Source organism: Columba livia, chromosome 3, assembly GCF_036013475.1.
Source record: "Columba livia isolate bColLiv1 breed racing homer chromosome 3, bColLiv1.pat.W.v2, whole genome shotgun sequence".
Lineage (NCBI taxonomy): Eukaryota > Metazoa > Chordata > Aves > Columbiformes > Columbidae > Columba > Columba livia.
The window spans coordinates 3,226,447-3,253,815 of record NC_088604.1 but is presented as its reverse complement, the minus strand read 5'-3'; the positions used below and the strand labels follow the sequence as shown (position 1 = coordinate 3,253,815).

The 27,369-nt window shown below is 42.1% G+C and overlaps 1 protein-coding gene across 1 annotated transcript; it reads left to right on the top strand.

Annotated features, from left to right (window-relative positions):
- Positions 1–24,695, top strand: RP1L1 (RP1 like 1; the record flags this gene model as incomplete). Its single annotated transcript, XM_065055614.1, has 3 exons — positions 1–652; positions 17,821–17,997; positions 19,812–24,695. Coding segments are annotated over exons 1-3 (5,700 nt in total), but the record flags the coding sequence as incomplete, so codon positions are not given.
- Between the last annotated feature and the right edge of the window lie 2,674 nt (positions 24,696–27,369).

The following is a 27,369-nucleotide window of genomic DNA, read 5'->3' as shown; positions in this document are numbered from 1 at the left end:
TTAAGCAAGAGGGATGACTCAGGTGCCTGCTGACTACCTGTCAACCACCAGCTCCTATAACTATGATCAGCCCCTTCCCTCCGTGGCTCGGACAAGCACTGTCACCAGGGTACCCCCAGCCAAAAAAATAACCTTCTACAAGAGCGGAGATCCTCAGTTTGCAGGAGTCAAGATGGCCATCAACCAGAGAAGCTTCAAGAGCTTCAATGCACTCATGGATGACCTCTCTCATCGGGTCCCACTGCCATTCGGGGTACGGACCATCACCACCCCACGAGGAATACATTGCATTAGTGAGCTGGACCAGCTGGAGGATGGAGGATGCTACCTTTGCTCCGACAAGAAATACGTCAAACCTATTAGCATTACTTCTGGGGGACACAAGCCAGGCCCTCCACGAAATGGTCGTCCTTCCAGTACCTTGAGAAGAGCAGCTCTGGAGGCCAAGCTCGAAGATTATTCCACACCTTTCACTCACCATGGCCCCAGAATACCCAAAAAAATCACTCTAGTTAAGAATGGAGAAAGTGGTTTTCGTCGCTCAATTATCTTGAACCGCAGAAACGCCAGGAGTTTCAAAACGCTCTTGGATGAGATTTCAGAGATCCTGCAGTTCCCAGTGAAGAAGCTCTACACTGTTGATGGGAAGAAGGCAAGTATATCTGATAGCTGGTGCTGGTCAGTTATTCTAACACGTGTTATCGCATCAGTGTTTGCATTCCCTGTGATGCAAACGATGCTCATGGGGCCAATAGTTTACCCACACTACCTTAATCCTTTGGGCTTGTGTAGTTAGTATTGTGTAGTATTAATTACTTCCCCATTACTAACATGATGCAGAAGAATCTTGTTCAGCCACTCAAGAACTTCATACATCAGATATTAGTTTGAGTCCATGGGAATCAACTTCTAATGAAAGTCCAGAAGCTCAATGTTTTGCAGCTGGGTATAAAATCTCCAAATAAACTTATAATAATGGAGTTTCCCACCCTCTTTGGGATGCATGTCCCAACAGAGGCTTAACTTTTCTGAACCTAACAACACGGAATTCAACAGAGTAAGACAGCCCTTAGGTAGCACCTTACGGTTGTATAGTTCCCAAAAGAACACGGCCCTGCTCATGATGTGGGATCCTCAGCATTATGGTAATACAGCTAATAAAAGCGTAATTAATTAGGGTATGAGTGGGATCAGGAGACACATTTGTATTGATATTGGGTGAATGTGGCAACTGGGGTGGACTCTTATATTAATAATAGATTTGGGCCATGACAACTCCTTTGTTCTTCTGTTCCCAAAGGAATTTCCTGACTAAACTGAGATTCTCCTGATTTCTTCTCCATCTCTTTGTAACACAGACTAATGCGTACTTCCATTTCATTTGAAGAGGTCTCACTTGCTAGCCTGACTTTTCTCTAGCAATGCAGCCAACTGGATCAGTTACCCTGCTCCATGCCACTTTTTCCACCTTCACAGTGCTGTGTGCCACCTCCTCAGTTGTGACATTACAACCATTTGTGGTGTCGTTTCTGAACCAGATGACTGAAATGACTTGGGTTCAAATGACTCCCTATCCAGGAGGGGAAAAATTGGAGGAATATTTTTAACCCAAATGATTTGACTCAGCACAGGGAAAGGATTGTGCAACTATGATGGAGAGAGGGAGGGGAAATGATGTCTTAAGCCAGCTTTCCTGGTGAAGGCACCATGTCATTTCACAGCACTTTCTTCTATGCCCACCATCCTGGAAAGAGCTTCCTGTTCTCAGCTGGAGGATCCAAGGAAAATGTCCTTCCTGAACATCCCACTGCTACAGCCTTCCTAGCCCTACTGATCTAGAGTCTAAAAGAGTAAAAGTGTTAGCTTGACTGCAGTCAGAGATGAGATGAAACACCAGGGAAAGGATACCGTCCATGTATGCCAGAAAACTGCAATCTTACTGAGAAACTGAGAGTCCTGTAGAAACTAAGGATTTAGGAAAAGAGACTCAGCAGGAAGAGAGGAAGCTTAGATGTAGACAACCTGAGCATAGCCTAGGATAAGCAAAACAGGTAACTGATCTCCTCAGACTTCAGGTCCAAGAGTCAGTTGTCTCAGTTCATGATGAGCAAGCTGACCACCGTACTGTGGTTTTCATCTTTTCTAAGTGTATCTAGAGTCTGTGTTTCTCCTCAGGGGAGACTAGAAAAAAATTGTTCACTTGTAGGCAACTGCATGGTAGGCAAGATGAACCTCATGCCCAAGGCTCTTTCAGTAGTCAGTTGAAGGAAACAGGCAGTTTAGACGGCTACTTTCCAAGTAACTTGTCTAAATGTGGATATCTGGAGCTGGATTCATTTCAGAGTCAGACACCTGCATGTCAGTGTCTCAATGTTTTTGTAAATGAAGTGGCTAAGCTCCCATATAGCTCTTGAGACTAAGCTGTCAGTCCATTGAGCTGGCCAAAGATAGGTGTCTAGAGGCCTTCAGAATCAGTTGGGTTCTTTTTTTTCTAGCTTCCATCAATTTATTTGTAAGATAAAGTTTGCTGTGTACCATAGCTACAACTATGCTACTAAATTAAAAAGTGTTAGAGCAAGATCTCATCCTCCTTTTCTCCATCCTGCTAAATTCTTAACATCTTCTGCAGTTTGGTCTTGGCCCAGAGTAACAGTCTCCCAACAGTTTAGACTTGGGGCCTGAGACCATTCATGGCAGGTGCTTTGGATGTGGACAGCCCGTGTTTGAGAAGCTAGGATGCTTCATTTGGCTTCCATTCTGAAGAACAGTGTCTGGCAGTGCTTGCTTTACTACCAAAAATGTAGCCAACTTGAATTAGGAGAAAAAAACCCAAACAAACCACAAAACAAACAAAAAACAACGAACCAACCAACCTAAACACAATTCTGCTACCAAGATGTGTTAAAATCTATGGACAGGTGTTTTATTTTGTCACTGATTTTTCCAGTTTCAAGACTTGGGCTCCTGTTCAGTCATCATGGAGACAACAATCATGTGTAGTGGTACTAACTTCCTCTTCACTTCTTCCATTTTTTCGGAAATAACCCTTATTTCTCTAAAGAAAAAAATTGCTTTCTGCTTCTTAGTGCAGTCTTAATGTTCTCCTTGGGATTCTTAAATGAGTTTCCCACAATTTTCCTTCTAGTCATTGTAAACACCAATATTTTAGCTGGAATATGTACTAAATACACAAGCTGTAAACACAATATCTTCACACAACCTCAATCTTTCCACCTAAAGACATGAGGTTGTCTTTTACATTGTCAGCTCTGTAGTGGTGGTCATCCTGTCTAAAGGTCTCTATTAGTCTAGAGTTGGGTCTCATCCCAACATGCCAAGACATGGCAAGACTTGGCCAGAATGACATGGGTACTAACTGACCAGAATTGATTGCTATGGAGTATTTGAAGCTGATGGCACCTACTAAGTTTTACACACTAACATCTTTGCTGACTATAAGTGGCAAACTATGTAGGTCTCTTCAAGAGGCAAAGTGTCAATAGCTTTGTTGCTTGTTTTGTACCCCCACCCCCAGTTCAGCCTTTGTTTTTGGAAATTGTTCAACCCAAGTTGGATATGAACATCACTTGAAAGTTTATCGATGTTCTTTGTCACAGCTAGATTATCTTCTCTGGCACGTCTCAGACTCTAAAGTTATCCTCTATGTAGCCATAATAATATTTTTTACAATAAATCCCATGGACCTATACAGGCCTTTTATCCCCCCATTTATTTCTCCATGTTTTCCATACCCAGAAATGTGGCTGTGGATCAAACACCATCATGTCATATCTTCACTGTCACTTGGGATTATTTTTCTGGATATGAAAATTTTCAGAACCGTCTTGTCTACGGGCAGTTCATCTTCTGTACCTTAATATTTTCATTTGCACTCCTTTTATTCCTTGCAGAATATCCCAGTGATAGGTGTTTATGGGTCCATGCTGACCAACGCCATGAGCTTGCACATAGCTAGGAAATAAGTAGTTATTAATATATTTTCCGGGGAATATTTTAGAGTGATTTTTGGCCATCTGAATTTCAACGAATCACCTCTTTCTTTTTAACTGTTCATTACTGCTCATTTAATGGTCATTCCTGTTAAAACTCCCTAGAGCTGTTACTCTAGTCTCAGGTGCAAGGCATTTAAACCATAAAAAAGTCACTATGGCTTGGATTTTCCAATCTGTTCCTTTCATAAGGATTCTCTAAGCCATTTCTGCTCTTCTAAGTTTTCTTGTCATACATCATCTTCAAGATCTCTTTTCCCTGTGCAAAACTGGTTGTATCCGAGTTTTCACCAGATTCTAATGGTTTCTCTGAGGGGTGAAAGTGGTGAATTTATCACACAATAACTGACTTCAACTGGTACTGAAGATTAATTTTGACTGTACATCTTGCCTTTATACTTACATTTGCATTTTCTGCTATAGACAATGAAATTATGCCTCCATTCTTCCATGACTATTCAAAGGTGTCTGGATGCATCATATTCCTTGGGTATTTCCTTGTTTCTCATAGTATTCTCTTTGAATAATAATTCAAATAATATTTTAGTAATTTTGTTACCTTCTTTTATTGCATGTCTATATCTAGCCTCATTACAGAGGGGGCTGGGGCTGGAAGGAACAGCAGCTTTCAACATTCATTCCCAAGATCTGACAGATTAGCTAGATAACAGTAGGATTCATTCCTAAGCAATGTATCTGGAGTACTTCTTGATTTACTTTGTGTTTGTCTGGTTTAGAATAACATCGTTCACAGCATTTAAAAGCAAGTTCACAATTTCTCGTTCGCTGACAGCTTTTCCTTGATCTCTTGAAAACTGAACATAAAAAAGGAAAAACCTCCTCTACTACAGGTGAATCAATCTCTTCTGTCAATGAAAGTGCTATTCATAGACCTGAGAGTGTTTCCCCTTCAATCTACTTTTGTTTTCTTTTACTACTATAACTCTATATCTAAACTCAAATCTTTAGTTAAATCACCTCTGCAACATAGTGTATGCTTGACATATATTGTCCCAGTGTCTCTGTTTTAATTTCTTTGCCGTTTTGTTGAGTAAATCCAGAATATTTAAATAATACGTCTTTTGTTTTCTTATTATATCTCTGTGTGGGTATAAACTCAGACACACATTGAACAGGTTTCTTGTTTAGTGTTCCTTTCATGTAGTACTGATTTTTAAAACTAGAGAAAAGTGTTTTCTTCCTTTTGTAGTTCACCTAGTCCACAAATGCTTCCGGTAAACCTCTAAGTTTAATTCAATCATAACTCACAGGGAAATGAAGTTTTTGGACTGCAAATCTCACTGGTTTTGCTCATTAGTATGTTTTCTTCTCCAGGCAAAACTTGTATTATTTGTTTTTATAGCCCTCGTTTTGTCTCATATCTGTTTTTCAAATTGGTTTTAGCCAATTTCTTCCTGAAATGGAAGAAATGGTAGTGATTTCATGAAGCCAATGAGCTGAACATTTTACTTCTTGTTCATGGAACAAAGTCAGAAGAAGTTCATGGGCAGCTATATAGAATCCTAATACAGATAGTAAGTATTCATAGTAAGTATTCATAAGTAAGGCTGGTGGTGTAGCATCAGGATTCATTGGAGGCCAGCAGAGCTCTTGTTTTTGGGATCACACATATTTTGATGTTACTTTGTCCTTTCTCACTCCCATTGATCTGCTTATTTGCTTCTTACGTATTTTGAAAATTATATTTTATGTACTTCTTGGGAAAGGTCAGTCTATTCACTGGTTGTTTCTCATGGGGCCTTCATTGCTCTTGGGCCAAAAAGTCTTTCAGTGCTATGAATTAAAAATTAGCCTGTAATAATTATGCAAAGCTGAGGTCAGTAGAAACTGTGATTGAAAGATCCTGATTCCTGTGTTAGTATAAATCCAGAGTGGTTCTACCGGAATTTACACGTTTGAGTGTTCATTCTAACCCCTGAAGCCTTGAAGAAGGTGAAATCAGTATTATTATTCTTAAGCATCAAGCACACTGTCTACTAGGAAGGAAGAGCTAGTCCCACTGAAGTGAATGTGTGTTCAAGTATTTGGGCACTGATTTCAGCAGGGCCAAGAGCCCTCTTTCCAAACTAACCATGATTTTTGTTGTCAGTTTCTAAATCAAAATAGTAATTTTATCACTATGGGTCTGGAGAGAAATGCAATTTGATTTTACCTTAGAAAAGTCAGTTTAATTTTCAGTAAGTAAAATGTCTGTATCATATAGTTCTTTTCAGGTCAAGGAACTATTTACTGTTTTCCAGGTAATTAACTGGAAATAATGCCCAAATAGAGAAATCTGTAATTTAGCTTAACATTGACATGCTATTAACTTGCCAGTGAAGCTTTGTTTGTGCAAGTTTGTGCACTAAAAGATAGACAAGTGTGTACTTAATTCATCTAAATCTGATCAGCTTATTGGGCATTTAGAATGGGGGGTCATTTTGCCTGTTGGCCTCTATTGACTGTAGAAAAAGATCAAGACTGACTCAGACCAGTCACCTAAACCTAACGCAGGCCCAAGTTTCCCTGAACTTTTTTAAAGTACTATAGATATTTCAATATTAGCAAACATAAGACATGGGACTCTATGTCTGAAGATCACTCGGCTGATGAGACAGTTGGAAATGGCAGCTTTCCTAGTTTTTACCAGGGACATCAGTTCTACGCTAAAAAAATAAGAACCAGTCATGCTATTAAGAGCAGATACCTCAAAAAAAATAGGTAGAGTAAAATTTGTAGGTTATTTTCTCTATCAGATGGACTTTCATTTCTGTTCTGGGAAGTCCTTATACAACCTGGTGGATTTTCTTTCTTCATGGGAGGGGAAAATGCCTCTAAGGGTGAAGAGGTGGACAGAGATCACACAAAGGCCAGAAATCCTCACAGACAATTAACCTGTAAGAAATGACGTGTAGGATTACATGACAGCAACTGCATAGCAACAAAGGATTTCCCTTAGGAATGGCAGTTATCCACGGTCCACCAGCTGAACAGTCCTTAAGACCTCTTTAAGTCACAGGAACCGCAACAATGTGACTAGGTGTCTAGCTATAGATGTCCCAATTTCTGCTCTTACTCTTGAATCACTAGGCCTTCCTTTTACAAACTGTCTTAAATTAAAACACAAAATTTTTCCTTAAAAACCATTACTCATTCTTGTATGGCATTTGAAACCATGTTGTGTTATGGCAAATAGTCCACATAGTTTATGGCTTCTGGTGGCAGCTACCATGAGCTTCTCGAATGAGATTTATCAACCATCAGAAGAATTTTCCAAGGGATGTGGCTAGTTTTATGTTTGTTGGGGTCAGGCCAAGACTTAGATGTTTTTTTGCTTAGGCGGACTCAAGGCTGACCGTAAGTTGTTGCATTTAATGAGGGAATCCGATCCAGTCTGTTATCTAGAAAGGCAGAGCAGATGACCAGAAAGACTCTTTTTTGCCTTAGATTCTGCAAGTGAGAGCATTGCAGAATGAGCATTGTATGCAACCAGATTTCCTTGAGGGATCTGAGAATTACTGTGTGAGCTAATCAGGGGAGCAATCATGTGTTAAGAAATGCTTCCTCAGGCACCACTAACTAGACACTGCAAAGGATTAGTTATTAGAAACTCCTTGGGGTAAGTACCCTCATTTTTCTTCTGTGTTTGTGTAGAGCTTGGAATGAGACACACTAGATGCTGTGGCAAGACTAACAATTCTGGGTTAAATCAAGCAATCTTTGGCACTGGCTACTTGCAGCAGTCTTAGAGAAAGACAGAAGGACACATCTGAAGTTATTCTTTCCCCAGCGTATCTTCCCAACCTTCAGCAACCCATAGGCTAAGTTATTCCTCAGCCAGAAGCAGCACCATGGGCTACAGCTATTCTAGCAGGCAGAACAATATTGGGGCAAATACGCTGGCCCTAGCACCAAATGCCACTATCTATACATATTCAGACTATGTAGCCTCCAAAACAGGGTCTAATTCCCACAGCTTCTAAAACTGGGCGGTCACATTCAGGCTACTTCTTAGGAAATCTCATTGCTGTGTGTTAACTCCCAGATCTGCCCAGGAATTGCTTGGGAGAGTCCCGGTTGATCCAGGTTTTGGATGCACTGAAGACCATTCTAACAATGAGCAGTGCAGGCAACTCTGTTTCAGTGCCCTCGATCCAGAATTTTTGAATTTAGAAATAAAGACGGAACTTTAATTTTAGCTATTATTAGTAAAGGTATTGGCCTAACTATTATTACTAAATCGTTCTTGATAATAATGACTGGATCTACAGCGACCTTATGGTGCAAGGCCAGGAAACAGGCTTGTCTGACATATTTCCTGACTCAGATTTACACATCCACATAGCCATCTCTAGGACATCTGTGGGCTGCCCACAGGCATCCTATAGGCCACTCATGTTTGGGCTGTCTACCAAGCTCATCTGTCTTAATGGCAGGTGTCATCAAGACCTTGATGGAACTGTAAGAGGGAAATGAGATACATGGAAGCAAATGAGCTGGTTTAAAAGGTAGAATGTTTCTAAACAATAAGAGAAAAAAGGTGAAAAATTCCCTCCTTGAGATAGTTAATTTTTCTGCTTCCATGTTTGACGTATTCACCGTGACACTTGGTTCCGTGCTGTGTGCAGGTATTGAATAGCTGCAACCAATATCAGCCCCTCATCTGGTGCAAACTGTTGTTATCAAGTGAGCAGTACCACTTTCCACCCACCGTGTGTGTGACTCATAGTCTAAAAACAAACCACCGGTTTCAGGTTCAATATTCTCTGATTCTGTGCCAAAACCACAATGACTCCGATGAGATTTACACAAGTGATCTGTAAATCTCAGCAAAACTTTCCATGAACCTGATTCATAAGAAGACTCATATCCAGGTGTGTTTTATGAACCTCTGAGATGCCCTGAAATCATTTGGCCCGGTGCCTTACACCATGTAGTTAAATGGACCCCATGTGCTAGCCACTTTGTTATCTAGCATATAAAAAATCTAGTAGCTTCTTATCTAACACACAACAAATGCAAATGATTCCCTTAGCCTGAGGAGATTTTGTTCTTTCAATAATAATGTAGCAAAGTGTAATTACTTTTTAATTCTTTTGAATTTAATCCAAGGCAAATACATTTCCAATCATATTATTGAGTATATGCAATAATATTTGTGAACATGATGCTCCTGTTTATTCGTTTACCTAGAGTATGAAGAATAGCAGAATTCCACCCTCTCCTGGAAAAATTGTGTATTTTCTTTAAGTACTTTAAGTAGAAATCACTGTTTCTGAAAATATTTTTTGCAGGAGAGGCAGGGTTTTTTCATAGGAAAATCTACTTTTCTGCATTCAAATTCCATAGTCTTTACCAATAATAGGAGAGGAAAATATAGCATGTTTTGCATTTTTATCACTTAGCTCCTTCTTCTAACAGAGAATTCGAAGGATTCTGCTGCAGCTCCTAGATTATCTTTCAACTCACATATTTTCTGAAATAAATTCAGTTAACATCAGGGGAGCTACTTCTACTCTATAGAAGTAAACAGCTTTCCAGATTTCACATTTGTTCTATGGACTTTGCAAATCAGGGGTGAAGCCTTGGACTCAATAACTCAATTTAAACCAGAGGCCTTGAATAGATGTGTTTCCTTTTGTACCCTGAGCTTTTGGAGTTCATCGGCTCTATCCATAGTGCTCAACAGAGCGCAGTGCATGAATATTTAAGCTAAGAGAGACCTGGGATGATAGGACCATGGAACAATGAGACGTGGATCTCTGAGCTTGATCTAGAAGCAGTAGGGTTTATGTACTCAGTTCCAGCTCCTACGGATAGTTGGAGCACACCTGTTTTCACCCACAGCTTCCAGCTGGAGTAGCTTTTCATATACAACGTAGATATTCCCTGTATAAAAAGTAGGTTTTGAGAACTTCTGGTCGCAGGGAAAAGCTTGAACTCATGAACCATATCCACTGACTCAGTCACCACAACACCCATCACAAGAACCAAATGCTTTGCATTTTTCAAGAGTTGACAATTTTTAAGCTAATCCTGCCCTAGGAGAGGATAAGGGTAGGCGCTTGGGGTGGGGTGGGTGTTAGTCTGACTCATGATTTTCAAATGCTGATGTTGGATGGACCAGATTTAATGAGGCCGGTGCCAAAGGAGCAGGTGGTGCACTTTGATTTCTGTGAGGAACTGCAGCGTGTCAGAAGGTGGGAAATATCCACAGCAAAATCTTCCTAATAAACACCTTCCTCTTTTTTTCCAGAACACTGTTCTGTTCCAGAACAGTGGACCAGGCTGCCCAGGGAGGTTGTGGAGTCTCCTACTTTGGAGGCATTCAAGACCTGCCTGGACACCTTCCTGTGTAACCTCATCTGGGTGTTCCTGCTCCATGGGGGGACTGCACTGGATGAGCTTTCCAGGTCCCTTCCCATCCCTGACATTCTGTGATTCTTCTATGTTGAAATTCACACCCTTAAGAGCAATTTTCTGTTTCTCTGGCTGATTCACCACTAGAACAGTATGAGACCCCATTTTGAGCAGACAGGGTGGGTGGGTAGGGAAAAGGCCATCCAAAGCTTGCATATGAAGTCAGGGTGATGTGGGGACCTCCCTAACTCCATCCAGCACTCAGTGGAAGTCCTCAGGAATCTTCCCATAGTCTTCATCAGGAACCAGCTCATCCTCCACAGAGGCAGTAACCAAACTTCTGGTTGCAGTATTTCTCCTGACCTGCTGAAAGACGCATTCATCTAGATTATTTCCAGGGCCAAGCTCAGAACATTTTCTTTATGCGTGTGCATAGTGTCACACACAGGAAAAAGGCATCTGTGAGTACTCCAGGAAAAGCTGCCAGCAGTGCAATAGCTAAACACGATCTTTGCCTGCGGTTGACTGAGAAAGCAGAGCAGCGCGTTATTGCTCTCTCACATATTTTACTTGACTTTTTTAGTGCTTCATGGTCTGATTTCCAGATCAGAACTCCTAAAGCTGTTATTTTTCTTGCAGCTTTACATAGTGGCCAAACCAGAAAACTAGCCAGCTCATGTCTGATCAGTTCTAGAAGATGCCAGTGTTTTTAGAAGTGTTGGTATGACAAATCGTCTTATATTGCTGCATTTCAGCATCTGGAGCAATGGACTGGCCCATATTTCTTTGATGTAAGAATTAAATAAAGGTAGTAGCATGTAATTTAGGTTTAGTGGATACACTGGCATCTGTCCTGCATGTGGATTTTTAGACCTGAGGCTTAATGTGTTGTGTAGGAGATCGTGTGAGTTTTGGTGTGCTGTGGGAGAGGAAGGGATGCTGTGTACGGATTTGAACTAATTATTTGCGTGCCACAGTTGCCGCGGATGAGATTTATTTCTATGCAGTAGTTCCCTGCTTTAAGTTCAATATTAGCTCTTCTGCATTCCTTCTGATGTGATGGGGAAAGCCTTCTGGCTGCTCATCAGATACACACCCATGCCACATCCACCAGCCTCTCTGCGGATGGGAAAAGGGGTGTACCAGGGTGGTAGGGCGTGGGGGAGGTTTCCCATGCTGATGTTAGAGAAAGTGAGGTCAAGTAATGCACTTTCCTATGCCTTCCACCTTCTTCCGCTAATTTGCTAATATATATGTGTGCAAGGAGTGGCAACACCCCATGATTCACCTTCTGACCAACAGATTAGCGTAGCTTTAATAAAGCACTCCCTTGAAGAACCACTCTCTAATTCCTCCAGTGCAAAGTCTAACGGGAAATGGGTCCTTTGCATGAATAAACTACAAAATTAATTATTGTTAAACCAAGATACCCCAGTTCAGAACCTGGATCCCTCTGGACCGAATATAGTACAACTACAAAATAAAAGGACTGTTCCTTGCTCTAAAGGGTTGTAAATCTGAGTGAAATTAAAAAGGGAAGAGATGAAAGAGCACAAGGAAATGGGGCAATGAGTCAGTATGATGGGCAATGAACTCAGCCCTAACCTTTTCTTCAACATGTCTGGTACGAGCTTTTCCTGTTTCTCCTGTGCATCTCTGCCCTTCTTTGGAAGGTGAATTAGCTTACGGACTTGTGATCTCAAGCGAGTCTTGCATTATTTCCCCATTCTGTCTTTATCTCTCAAATGTCTTTTGCTGGCCAGAAGCCAGCAGAGGAAAACCAAAAGGTATCTCCTGCATTTTAGCCTCATCAGAAACCAGTATCAATATTCAGCTTCTGAGCTGAGTAAGGTTTAAGAAGGTTTTTTCTTCTCTCGCAAGAGCCGGAGAATAGCACGTTCTCCACAACAGGTAACAGCCTCCTTATTTTAGACGTATTTGCCTTTCTTCTGTTTAGGCTTTGATGACATTTTATCATTAACTGTATTGCAGTAACACCTAGAGGTCTTTGCTGAGATCACAGCCCCTTTTTGGTAGGGACTGTACAGTGGCATTCATGGACACAATCCATCCTCCAATGGATACCACCCAAACCGGGAAAAATATCGTTTAGAAGAGATGATGTCCTATGATTTCCATCCCACACATGGTGGCCTTGGCAGTGGGGCTTAGAGTAATGTCTATGAAACATTTTTATCAGAAAGAGCATTTAGCTTTTTTGAACCAATCCATATAGGACAAAAAAAGGTTTAAATGGAGTTTCCCATTTAAACGAATTAAAAAAAAAATCCAGTACAGTTAAGGTCAGACAACAATGGTCTCTAAAGTCCTGGGTTTTCACTAACTGCAAAGAATTTAAAGGACCCTTTAAAACAATATAATATTTACTGCAATGATAATCTCCCTGCTTTGAGACCAACCTATAAAGTTTGGCCCAGCATGTTCTATTACTGATTTTATTTATATTTGGATTATGCCTCATTTGCTATTATATAGCTGAAGTTAATTATGACTGTATTCCCAAAATAGCAATTAAGAGCAGCATCTCATTGAAATAATATGTTCTTCATCAATGGGCACAAGCCTGGGACTCTGGAGACTGATATTCAATGTTCAGCTCAGATGATGTTTCCTGATAACTATTGAGTAGTCATGTTGGCTGGAGTTAATCTGCCTTATTTTAGAGGCTTACATGTCTCCTAATTATTCCAAGGTGCTCTTATACCAAGGGAGAAAGAGGCATCCCCAGAGCATGATATGTCTTACAGTAGATGGCCAGTGCAGGGTACAAGAACTACCCTTTCCACATGGACTATACAGCCTTGGTTGACTAGCTCAGTCCTACACACCTAGCTTTCAAATGCCCAAAATCTGACACACAATCTCGCTACTATCTTCCTATCCTTTGTTTTCAACATTTATTGAAGGGTGCCTGTTCCTTGTCTTTCACAATGTGTCTAAGTGAGATGACTACAATGCGTTCCTTTATAGAAGTTGCTTATAAAAGCTCAGGTCCCAGAACAAATCACTTTAGACTAAGATAACTCCTGAAAGTTAGACTAAGATCATGCTCAGGGAGGCAAATCTCAGCCTTGAACAACATCCCATACGCTGGAATTCTCACTTTCCTCTCTGCATTCCCACCTCTTACCTATCCTGAATAGCACTTCAACATCAGATTATTTTCTCATCATTTATTCAGATCTAATATTTCATCTCTTTCTCTGGGGATCATGTATTTCTGAAATACGGATAGCTGTTGCATATGCTTTTCACCATTGTGTTCTTGCCAAATCTTGCAGTTTTATTTCTCAAGCCACCTCACCAATTTTTTTGTTTGATATATCCTATTTCCACCACCAGCATGAAAATCAATAACAGAAAGTGCATGGAAAATGCAGTTTCGTAAGTCATAATAACTCTGTCTGATGGTGGTTGTGTCCAAGCAGAAGAACAGGATCACTTCTCTTGCAGGATATCAAAAGAAAGCTCCCAGTTTTCATGTTGGCTCCTGGTCATAAGCAGTGCAATGCAAACTTCAGCAAAGCCAGGGAAAATTCTGCCTCTGGTTGAAATGGGGCCAATATTTCATCCAGCATGTTCAGGAGCAACAACAGACACTGGCACACCTGCAGCTTCAAGATCAGATCCCTTCATATTAGAAATAATTTTTACATATTCCTTAAAAAGAAGCAAGTCTGAGACACAGCTCATGGACCTCACCCTGGGATGCGCTGAGCGAGCTTCAAGTTGCCAAACACCCGAGAGGGAACAGGCTGCTTAGAGATAATTTAGCATTAGTAAAAAATGCCATATTGATTCCCTTGAAGACAAGTGTCCTTTGTGTAGCCCAGGCAGCGACATGTTGCTGAGAGGGTGCATCAAAACTAGCGTGGTCAGCAGGACAAGGGCAGTGATCCTTCCCCTGTGCTCTGCATTGGGGAGGCCACACCTGGAGTATTGTGTTCAGTTCTGGGCCCCTCAGGTCAGGAAAGAGATTGAAGTGCTGGAGCGGGTCCAGAGAAGAGCAACAAGACTGGGGAAGGGACTTGAACACAAGCCCTATTGGGAGAGGCTGAGGGAGCTGGGCTTGTTTAGTCTGGAGAAGAGAAGGCTTAGAGGTGAGCTCAGCACTCTCTGGAACTACCTGAAGGGCAGTTCTAGCCAGGTGGGGATTGGTCTCTTCTCCCAGGCAGTCAGCAATAGGACAAGGGGGCATGGGCTTCAACTCTGCCAGGGGAAATTGAGGCTGGCTATTATAAAGCAATTCTTTGCAGAGAGAGTGGTCAGGCATTGGAATGGCTGCCCAGGGAGGTGCTGGACTCACCGGCCCTGGAGGTTTTTAAACTGAGATTGGACATGGCACTTAGTGCCATGATCTAGTCAATGGACTGGAGTTGGACCAAGGGCTGGACTTGATCATCTCTGAAGTCTTTTCCAACCCAGTTGATTCAGTGTGATTCTATGTGATTCATGCAGCAAAGTGGGAAAGGTCTGTGCTGAGCAACCTGAGACAAATTTTCACCCCAACTCCACGGCTTGGTACTGCCCTGACAGAGCGGATTTTGCGTTAAACCAAATCAGCGTGAGAAAAACCACTTATTTAATCCTGAGGAGACATTCAGTTGTATTTACAACTAACAAAATGTTTTTAGCAATGAAGCGTTGTTATGATTTCCCAAATTTAGTTTGATTTCTACAACTGTTAACTCAAAGAGATTAATCTTCCAAAATATTCAGAAGAAAAACTGTTATAGGTATAAACACTGCTAAAGAGCAGATGATGCCAGAAATACTACGTGATAGACCTTTTATTTTAAATCACATAACACAAGTGTATTCTACATGAAAGGATTTAGTTTGTGCAGTACATATAAATTCAATAACTCATCTGGCTCGGCTCCATTGATTCCTGAAGCTGTGTCACTGGCACCATCTATTTTCTGCACTCACAACACAGCGGTGATGAGTGTGATTGAAGTACCTATATACAGACACAGTATGTGTGAGGAAATATTTTGGGCAAAAAATACCTTTCACTGAAAAAAGTGTCCTTTGCAAACAAGAGTTGTTCCTGAAACTAGTGGGGTTTTAAAGGCAGATTGTTTTACATTAGGGTCAAAAGGGATTTCATGTCTATTTTCCTGCCTTCTCTCCCTCTTCTTATCTCTCTCCATTTTCACATTCACTTTCTTTCTACTTGTATGAGGACATGGTGAAAGATGTCACTAAACAAATAAAAAAGAAAATGAAAAAGACCAGGAAAGTAAAGAAGGAAAAGAAATATACAGGTAGCAAAAAACTACTCAAAATATTGTCATTTGCTAAATTACAGGCTTCATATACACTATTTGAGTGAGCTAAAAAGATGTTTCCTTTAGAAATATGCAGACAAAAAGTGGATTTATTGACAAGTGACAAGCAGTAGACAGAGAATGAGATTTGTGGGTTTTTCTTCGTTTCTTTTTCATTGTGCTCTTCACACGGACTCAGGAGTTTTGTGATGCTTAATGTGAGTTTTAGAGAGCAGAGCCTCTCTTATTGTGGGGTTTTATAGCACTAAACTCAATGGGCCTCAGGTTGCAGGTTTTGCTATAGTGCAGAGAGGAAATAAAAACTAATGGGACACAATGGGAATGTAGTTCATTCCCACTAAAAAGTTGATGCCACATGCTTTACTGCAAGAAAAATTTCCAGAAGTATTTAACTGGATCATGAGTGTGATTCGGTCTGTCCCTGTCTTGTTCTTTCACCCTCTAAATATTCACCCTCCTCTTCTTTGTGAAAGATCCAGCACTATCATCTTTAATGTTCCTCAAAGCCCTGGTGGTACTTATTAATCTCAGAAAACCCCAGAAGCATATAACAAACTAAGGGTTTGGGCTCTGGAGGGAAACTGATTCTGCATTCCTTTGTTACAGCAAGATGTAGAGCATGAGGTCCTTTCTTTGTGCACTGTTATGCCAGGCAGGTGTGACATCTGCAAAACTGTCATCACAGCTGCTCTGAGATCTTTCTCTTCCATACTCAGCTGCTAGTTCAAGGACTGATGATATAGTGACACAGTGAGGTCAGGGTGCATCTTATGGGCAAGATAGTGCTCAGCCCCCCACTGTTGCTATCTAACATCTTGGTAGCCCATTGCATAGTCACTTCTTATTGGTGAGTCCCCATGTGCTCTAGAGATGTTCTCCTGAGGTAGCAGTCTGAGAAGGAAGGAATATCCTAGCCAGACTGTGAAGACAGCACAAATGTTGGCCACCCTGAAGCCCTCTCAGACAGCAAGAGAGCCCTCTAATACTTTCAGAAGCCAACAAGTGGTTTCCCTGTAACTTCAGTCTTGGCAGAAAGATGTGCCAGGGAAGGTTCAGGTTGGACATTAGGAAAAGGTTCTTCACCCAGAGGGTGGTGGAGCTCTGGAACATGCTCCCCAGGTGGGTAGTCATGGCACCAAGCCCAATAATTTTCAAGAGGCAGTTGGACAACAGCCTCAGACACATTATGTGAACTTTGGGGTTGTCCTGTGCAGGGACAGGAGTTGGACTTGATGATCCTTGTGGATCCCTTCCAATTCAGGACATTCTGTGATTCTATGAATCCTACAAATAAGGGATTGCAGAAGCAAGATGAAAGAGGGGTCCAGGCTTTGTCCAGCCAGTACTCGTCATAAGACTGATTCCTGCTCAGACCCAGGTAAAAGTTGTATTTGGGTAGAAGCAGCTTCCTGCCACATCTAGCCCAGCTCCCTGTTCCGAGCTGCAGCTGACATGAAGGACTTGGTGTGTAATCCAGACACAGGTCATGAAGTGAAGAGGAAGAGGCTGCGTGTAAGCCTGGGTTCTCATGGAGGAAGAGAGAGTCCTTCACAAGCACTTCTCATACTAAGGGGCAACGTCCCACATTGTCCAGCATTGAGGCAACACTTGTGGTAATATTGAGACAGTATTTGAGGTAATATTAGGGGAAGTGACAGTTCTTGTCCCTTCCAGAGCAGAGGAAGGAAGAGAACTAATGGTCAGTCTGGAATATAGCATTTATCTGGGAATAACTGCTGTCCCATATAGGAATTAGAGGAATTAAAGGGTATAATTCTCTGTAAGAGAAACTGAAAAGCCTCCAGTTCCATCCCCTTCCTCATTACTACATTGATTATGCTCAAATCTTTCCCAGAAGATGTAAAACCTTGTAATAAATGAGATATCTACTCTCTTAGGCAATGTCTCCCACCCTTTCTCTATCTTAGGAGATCTGATTAAAACATAGCAGAGCTTCTCTTTCAATGGAAGAATACTGCAACAGAGCCTGCCAACAGGTAAACCCTGAAGTTCTCCAGAACCATGTTTGCTTTGTTCTAGGTGAGATCTAGATGTCAATGGATTCTGGACCTGGAAGGTAAAACCTAGTTCTGCTCTACTTGCTCTTGGTGATCCACTTGCTCTTCTCTTTCTAGATTGACAGCATGCAGGCTCTGCTTCACTGCCCCAACGTTCTGGTGTGTGTGGGCCGGGAGCCATTTAAACCTGTATCGATGGAGAATTTGAGGAAACACTCGGTGGAGAAGCTGCCCGACCTGGCTCCCCGTTCCAACGGCAACAATGTCAACGAGAACAATGAAAGTAAGAAAAATTCTGGGGCATATTGCACCGCCGTGTCCAGGCCTGTGTCCCGCAACGTGGAGATTACAGGCACCCATTGTACTGCCCCAGTGTGCAGGTTTCATGTGGAAAATGTACTCCCAGGGCTTCCATCCTCCCCTTCTTTTTCTCTGGTTTCCTTCTAGGATTTCCTCCCTACACCCTCCAGTCTTTCTTCTACATGCTCCCCATGTCTGGCTGACTTCCCTTCCTCTTTCATATCAGTGTCTCCTTTTCCTTCCAGAACTCCCTCCTTTCCTGTGTCTGCCTCCGAGACTCCCCAAACCCCTGAGATTTCCCACGAATCCTCTATCCCCTTGTCTGTCTGTCACATAATGTCTGTACTTCTGCGTCTGCCTGCACCAGAGGATGCTCTGTGTTTGCCCTGCAGGTTACAGCTTCAGCATAGCCCTTTGGGAACAAAACATTTTTTTAATGGAAAAGTTATGTTCAGGAAGGACTATATTATGGGTTATTCAGGATGATATTTCTTAGGCACTTCATCATGAGTTATCTAAGGTAATTAGATCAACCACCTTCAGTAGTCTATGAAGAGAAACTTCCCATATCCAGAGTTCAGTTCATCTCTCCTATATTAGGAATTAGTTTTAGGATGAAATGAAGTGTGCTCTGGGGGTGCACCTGTCTCTCTCTATCGTCAATACCAGGAGCCAGGGAACATTCACTTGTTTGTTGGCAACTAGTTGTAGAAACTTAAGGACAGAGGCATCCCACACTCCCTGCCTGAGACACAAAGGATGAGAGAGAGTGGTGGGAACAAACACAAGCTCTTTGTCCATCAAGAAACGGAGCAAACATGTCAGTTCGAGAAGCTATTCCGTGTGTTATTGATCTTGATTGGTGTGCTCCCTGTTCAATGCTTCCTTTATAAAATGCCCTCCATTCAGCTGTCTATCCATATGCCTACAGAGACAGATGGTTTTCTAGATATATAAAAGTAAACTTTGAACAAACGCATGTATGAGAAACAAGATAGATGCATATCTTGCAAGACAGCACGAATGCAATGTACTCTGCTTGAAATGAAGGGTCTAGGACCTCAATAAATCTATGCAGATCACTGCACTGGGCCACAGAGATGTGCTTTGGATTGCAATTCTTAAAATTCCCTTTCTACCACTGTTTCACTCTATAACTACCACTATTTCTCTTTGTAACTATCATCAGCTTACAATTCCCTTTGCATTTGTCCTGTATGTTTTAATAAGCATTATAATTGTTCATAGTGGCACATCCCTACAGGGACTGAGTGCTGCTCTGGTCACCATGGCCACACGTGTGTTTCCTGGCATGTGAGTGGAGAAGTAGATGATGTACAGTAAACAAGTGACACTTGACCTCTAGCTAAGAAAGAAGGTCACTTTTCCATGTACTTTGCCCTGACTGAATAAGAAGAAAGAAAACATGTACAGTTAAATAAAGGTTTATTTGCAATGTGATAAAATACAGAAACTTTGAGACTAAATTGCTCTGTAAATATATATCTTTTTTTCTTCCTGGCATGCACATAATACAACTTCTAAAGAAGTGTTTGTGTTTTAATTTAGATGAAAAAACATAATGAAGTTGAGGTATAGAAGATTTTAATACAGACCATTCAAAACTTACTACTTATGACCATCACTTAATCAAAGCCATATTTTTTAACTGTGTCAACTGGCATAGGCTTAGCTTTAATGAAATATTAGTATTCACGATGTTGAGGGTTTGATCTATGCATTTTGTGTCATCTTTATATGAGTTAACATTTCTCTCCATCTTTCTTGTCTCTTTATTTTGAACTCCAGTGAACTTTGGACTGAAAACCAAAAAAAGTGTGATACATCCACGGTCAGCATCAAGCAATAGGTCAATGAGATTTTCTTTATCATCAGAGAAGTCGTATCCTAATGGTCTGGCCACCTCACCAGATAATGGAGCACCTTTCTCAAACAGTTGCTCTCACGCAAAACCTGGGGACCTGGTCCATTCCTTGGTCAATGACGACATAGAAAAACGGGTACATGTGAACAAGGATGGTAGCTTGTCTGTTGAGATGAAAGTCCGCTTCCGCTTGCTAAATGATGAGACTTTGCAGTGGTCAACCCAGATCAAGAAGTCCAATCTGATGAACCAGATGCCTTGTGAAGAATCAGGTGTAGAGGAGGACAGTGGAGTAGACCGCATACAGAAAATGAACCCAGAAGCCAGTTCAGAAGCAGACGAGTCATTATATCCCTGTGATATCGACTCTTACATGTCAAAACTTGAGGAATCAGAATGTGACGAGGCTCATTGTCATAGCTGTGGCAAGAAACACCAGGACTATGACATTTGGAAAAACCCCATGCACACATCCCAGAGGGAAGAGCCCAGTGTACGAAGCACCTGGCACACACGATCGTCATGCTCCAGCACATCTTCCCGGAGGAGAATAGTCCACAAAAAAATGGCATCTGTGGATAGCCTTCACACAACATCCAGCGAGGAATTCTCTGAGCACATTGTGCAAGAGTCCTCTTCCTACTCAGAGACTGTAGAGAACAGAGTGGCGTATCGATCCATTAAAAAGTGTGTATGTCGAAGTGATTTGTCTACAGGTGCTTCCAATGGAGAATATACTCGGACAAACACGAGCAATAGTCAGAGACCTTCATCATTGGGTGTAATGTCACATTCAAGCTGTGAAAACAACCTGGATACTCAAGACGCCCCTGAAGACCACGAGGCCAGCAAAACCAATTCACAAAATGAAGATGAAAATTGTTTTGAAGTTTCCTCTGTGAAGTGCTTAAAAGAAGATGTGGAAGAAATGGAAAGCAGCAGAGCTGGGAGTGTCATGTCAAGGTCATCTCTGCAGTCCAGACAGAGCAAGAAGAATGTTTGTGAGGAAACAAGTAGCGTGGGCAGGAGCATGTCCTCCTCCAGCCTTCAGAAGGCAAATCAAGAAGATAACACTAGGTGCTCCACTTCTGCCAACAGCGTGCACAGCAACTCTAGTAACTGTACTGCTCCGAGAGCAAAGAGTGAACAGGATGACCACTCTGATGACAATGTAGTGGTCTCCTCCTTCTCCAGTGAGTCCTGCCCTAAGAAAGAGGGTGAAGAGGTTGAAGCAGAACAAGAAGAAAATGAAATCAATGAAGTCAGCTCAGTATCAGCAAAAACAAAACACAGCCAATCAATTAGGGAAGAGAGCAGTGAAGGTGAACGATGCTCTACACAAGGAACCCCCCATTCCAGAGCTAGTGACAGGAATAGTAAGAGAAGTGACAGTGATGAGGTCTTTCTGTGCAATGCTTCTTGCTCTTCCAGAGGATCCAAAAGGAGCAAACACAACCACATTCATTTGGATGCACAATCTGAAATGTCTGTGTCTTCACTTGAATCCACTCAGAATAAAAAGAATTCTCTACACGCGGATGATCTGAGATCATGCAGCAGGGCATCTAATTACTCCAAAAGCTCATGTGAAATCAAGAAAAAATCTACTGGAGACCCAACGTCTCATAACTCAGGATCTTTTCAATCAAACATTTCATCTACCAGTGAAGCAGAGGCCATTGCAGGCTTTACTGAAGAGAAAAGCTTGAAAAGTACCATCAGTGAAGCCTCCAAAAGCTCAAAAAAGAGAAGCCATAGAGAAGAAAACAGCAAGCCATCATCCCTCTGCTCAAGTGTTTCAAGGCCTAATGGAAAAACTGAAGAGGGTCATTCCAAGATTAATTCAGAGGACCCTTCTTCAAGACAGGGAAGTATGAGTGAGAGTGTATGTTCAAAAGGTGACCCCTCAGCTGAGACTGGGATTAGGAATGGAAATCCAGCAAGTGTCTCCTCAAGAGTCTCTTCAAAGTCAGAAGTAAAAGATAAAAGCTTGTTGACACAGACTTCCCAGGAAAGTGATGATAGGTGTTCACAATCAAATATATCTCAATCTTCAAAATCGAGGCAGATAAAAACTAGAAATCTTCATGTGAAGATGTCAAACTCCAGCCGAGCATCATTGTCTGAGACTTTGTCCGTACGTAGTATGCATTGCCCTGCCCCTCCAAAAGGAAAGCCAAACAGTAAAAAAATACGGTCAACCATGTTGAAGAACTCCTCCATTAGCAGCATAGGTACTGAATCTGTGCTGACCACAGGAAAAGAACAGAAAGAAATCATAGATTCCTCCAAAGCAACATCCTATGGGTCTAAATCAGCTGCAGAGGAAGTAAATGATCAGAAGAATAAAGAGATCGATGACTCTTGCAACACAAAAGTGGAGGAGGAGTTAGAAGGGACAGACACACAGGAGGAAGGAGGTGATTTAATGCCATCTGCTCTACCAAACACATCTCCAGAAGAAGTTGTGCAAGAATGGCTGAGTAAAATCCCTTCAGAAACATTGCTTATGAAATATGAAATGGAGGATGACGCAGAAAAGGAATGTGTAGAGGCAACCACCGAGGTATCAGACTGTACAAATGCCGAGGAAACATCAGAGGTTGAAAAAGCTGAGAAGAAGGATGTGGAAGAGTCTGAAAATGAGGCAAAGGATGAAGTGGAGAAAGAGGCAGCAGAAGGCACGGCTATTATTGAAGAGGCTGAAGAATGTGCGAATGAGGAACAAATTGCTGAAGTTGTGTCCGAAGCTGCCAAGGCTGACCAGGCAGAATGCAGCCAGTCAGTTACATCCAGCCAAAACAACAGAAGAGACCTGCCAACCTCTGTCCAGACTTCTGTCCAGATCATGAAGGCCTTGCTCAGTTCAAAACATGAAACAAAATTTGACCGATCAAACAGTTTGCCTGAAGTGTCCCCCACTATGGGGAGAAAATTGAGTAACTCTGCCAACATTTTGATTACCTGTCTTGCCAGTCTCCAGCTCCTTGATGAAGAGTCAGATGATCCATCAGATAAATCAAAAGGTTTGAATAAGCCAAGGTATATGGAGCTGCTAAATATTTTTCAAGCCTTGTGGTTTGGTTGCACAGCTGAAAAATGTGGTCCAAGTTCAGGTCAAGAGGCAAGTGAGCCGGCAAAGACAGCCTCTGGGTTTAAAGCCCTCAAATCTGTAGATCATGACTTCACACCGATGTCATCCTCTGGGGTTGATGTTAGCAGTGGTTCTGGTGGCTCAGGAGAAGAGAGCACTGCTGGTGCAAGGGACTGTGGTTTAACGGCACAGAAAACTGTTGAATTCAAATCAGCTGGACAAGTGGAAGATGTAGAGACTGGTACTGAAGTGACTGAGGCTGAGGAGCAAAGTAAAGAGGAAAAGCAGCCGTCCCAACCTTCAACAGCCTGCTCAAGAGCGAAAGATGAGGAAACGGCACATTGTACTAGAGAGGAATCTCTGATTCAGGAGGCAGAAGAGAATAAGGAGGATCAGTGCAGTAACTGTGAAAATGGTCAGGAGGAAGGGGGAGAAAATGAAAATGAAGAAAACAGCAAATTAGCTGAAAATGAAGAAAACAGCAAATTAGCTGAAAATGAAGAGCAAGAACAAGCTGAAGCTGTAAATGATGAACTCCCAAAAGAAAATCTTACAGAGGAAGCTGATCAGCTACACACTACAGATGATACAAACATCAATGATGGTGATTGTGGGACAGAACTGAAAGCTGATTTGGAAGAGCAACTTGAAAAAGAGTCTCCAGATGACCCAAAGCCCAATGTCAATGTGGCCACCAATGTGGGCGCATCCCTTGTCCATCAAAATTCAGTAGATCCGGACCCAGTCTGGGTCCTGAAACTGCTCAAGAAAATCGAGAAGGAGTTCATGGCTCACTATGTCAGTGCCATGAATGAGTTCAAAGTCAGGTGGAACCTGCAGGACAATGAGCAGATGGATGAAATGATACTGGAGCTGAAGGAGGAAGTGAGCAAAAGGATACAAAAAAGCATAGAGAAGGAGCTGAGGAAGATCAAAACAAGAGCAGGGAAGAAGACACCAAGACCTCCAGATGAACCACTCAAGCGTGAGTCAACACTCCAAACTGAGCAGAGGAGACGGCGATTGCAGACTATGCATAAAAAGTCACTCTTCAGTGACAAGACTGGAACTCAGAGTAGACTAGAGGACACATCAGACTTCTCATTTGATGTAGATGGAGACAGAGCATTTAGTGCAGCTTTTGAGGCCAGTATTAGTAAACAAACAAGTGAGGAGGAATATTGCCCATGTGACTCTTGTGTGAGGAAAAAAATGGCTTCCAAGCCCACAAGAAACCCCGTGGTGGCCACAAATGCTCCAGTCATGAAAGCATTTGATTTACAGCAAATCTTGAAGCTGAAGAAAAATGATGAGAAAGCCTGTGTCTCAGAAGCAGCCCAGGACGTCGAAACAGTTCCCTGCAGTTCTGACAAAGAAGCAGCAGAAAACGACAATCCAAGTGAGGAGAATGATGAAGGTGAACTCCAGCCAAGTGAAATGGAAGTGGAGGGCAATGAAGGAAAGGAGCCAGAATTAAATGAATTAGGCAGCTCAACATTGAACGGAGATGGAGAAGGACCTGAAATATCAGAGAGTCAAAACTGTGAGGTGGAGGATGAGGTTAAAGATGAAGAAACCAAAGAAGAAGAAAAGGAAGAAGCAGAAGAAGTGGGGAAAGACATGAAAGAAAGAGAAGAAGAAGAAGAAAAAGAGGAGGAAGAAGAGAAAGAGGAGGAAGAAATTGTGAAGGCAGAAGAAGAGGAAATAAAAGAGGAAGCAGAGGGAGAAACTGAAGAGAAAGAAGATGAAGATGTAAAAGAAGAAGCAGCAGAAGAAACAAAAGAGGAGGAGGAAGACATAATGGAGGAGGAAGAAGCAAAAGAAGAGGAAGAGGAAGTGAAGGAGGAAGAGGAAGTGAAGGAGGAAGAGGAAGAAAGAGAAAAAGAAGAGGAAGACATGAAAGAGGAGGAAGAAACAAGAGAGGAAGAGGAACAAGTGCAAGAAGAAGAAGAAGTTACAAAGGAGGATGAGGAAGCAAAAGAAGATGAGGAAGAAACAAAACAAGAGGAGCAGGAAATGGAAGAAGAGGAAGAAAATCCAAAAGAAGAGGAGGAAGAAGCAGAAGAGGAAGAAACAAAACAAGAGGAGCAGGAAGTGGAAGAAGAGGAAGAAAATCCAAAAGAAGAGGAGGAAGAAGCAGAAGAAGAAGAGAAAGCAAAAGAGGAGGAAGAAGTAAAGGAAGAGGAGGAAGAAGCAGAAGAGGAAGAAGAGGAAGCAAAAGAGGAGGAAGCAGCAAAGGAAGAGGAGGAAGAAGCAGTTGAGGAAGAGGAAGAAGAAGAAACTCAAAATGAAGAGCAGGAAACTGAAGAGAAATCCAAAGCTGGAGATGAAGCTGATGATGGAGCTGAAGAAGCAGAGAAGCCAGAGGATGAGGACATTGGGGCTGATGATCAGGAAGAGACATCTGAAGGTGGAGGAGATGCTGATGGCTGTGGAAGTGGCAACAATGCTGCAGATGCTGCAGAAGGAAGTGAAGAAGCTGAGCAGGATGAAGGTGAGGCAGTGGAAGATGCAAATCCAGAGCCACAAAATGAGGCATGTTCAGCTGGGGAGGAAAAAAACAGTGAAGGAGATGACAAATATGATGAGAATGATGAAGAACCTCCCAGTGATGACCCTGGCAATGCACATGAAAAACACCAAGATGGAGGCAACAACAAGCTTTCTGAGAAAGACTTAAAGGCCAAAAGCAAAAAAGCCAGCAAAAGACTAGAGACTCTGAACAAAGCAGCCGCCTTTTCTTATTATTCTTCTGTGGGAAACTTCTCACAGCAATCCCAGAAAGGTTCTGTAGACGAAGGTGAAGGTGAAGATGAAGGTGAAGGTGAAGGTGAAGAGGAACACAAAGATGACAATAACCCTGTGAGCAACCACACCAATGGAGAGGCTAAAAGTGATGAGAGCAGCAAACCCTCACACATGTATCCTGAGAGTGAGGAAGAAGAGGACAAATCATCTTCATGCACTGATCCCTTGGGTGATGAGGACCAGGCAGATGCTGCAGGTGCAGATACAAAGGAGGCTGAACATACTGATGAAGTTGTATCTTCTAAAAAGAAAGAAGGCTCTGATGAGATTGACCAGGATGACCTGGACTTCTAGAACTGCTTATCAAAAACTGCTTTTTTCTTTCTTCCTTTCTTTTTTTAAAAGTATATTTTCATTACATATTACAGTATCTCCAGTGAGTTGAGCCACCATAATTGGCTTTTCTTCTGAGTTAAATGTGGTAAACTTGATCTTGAATCCTGTGAGTAACATTGCAATTACCTGCCCTCATTTCTAGAGGGCTAGTAAACTCATTAACATTTAGTGGTTTCAGTAGAAAAGTGGTTTGGGGAAAGGGAAGGCTGTTTTGTTTGTGAAACCTTCTTGTTCCCACCCTTTAAGCCATGCTGTTCTCTGCTTGAGTGATCTGTGGCTCTACTGGGCATCATCTCTGAGTGACTTCATGATGCCTTTCATCTGTTGCATGCCATTTTCCTGGAAAGATTGCCAATCCACAGAAACATGACAAAATCTGGATTCATTGCCAAAGTCTGGTCAGAGCTCACAGAGATGTACATTTATTTCCACTCCCTACCCTACCCTACCCTACCCTACCCTACCCTACCCTACCCTACCCTACCCTACCCTACCCTACCCTACCCTACCCTACCTTACCCACTCTGTACCCAGAAAAGGGGTCTAGATATCAGTGTTTAGCCCACTTCCCCTATTTTTCTGCAGTAGAGGCTGAGATCATCCCTCACTTCACTGGAAACCCTCAACACCCAGAAAGGTCATTCCAGTAGATCTCTCTTCTTCCAGACCACCCATCGGTTTGCACTGTGCTCATCACTGGAGTACATAGTCACATAGTGGTAGATAAGAAAGATGAGTTAATTCACCCATCAGGTATCTGAGAAGTGGTTGAATGCAATATTGACCAAACTAGAAATAAGTAAGGTCCATTTCCTTGTGATTACCTTTACTATGCCAATGATGGTATCTAAGCACTTTACAATCTGGGATCCCTCACACAGTTTTGTAGGAGGCCCTGTTCTAAAGCTAATGGCTTTGCAATTGCACAGTGCCTCACCCTTGCGGAAAACTGGTGATATTTAAACTAGTTTTACCTTTAACATGGGAAAGGTTTTGGCATTTGTGCTGCAGCAAACAACTGGAAGATGCTCAGGCATTTACTGGAGGTGTTTGACTTGACAAACCACGTTAGAACTGCAAACTTCTTTTAACAACTAGTTTCTACTGGATGACATCTTTGTTTTTTTGTTTGTTTGTTTGTTTGTTTCCCCTGGGGCAATATATAAATTTCTGAATAAATGCCCAACTAATGCCAGAAGTCTGACCATGCCTCAGCTGCATACATGTGTATACGTCTTTAGGA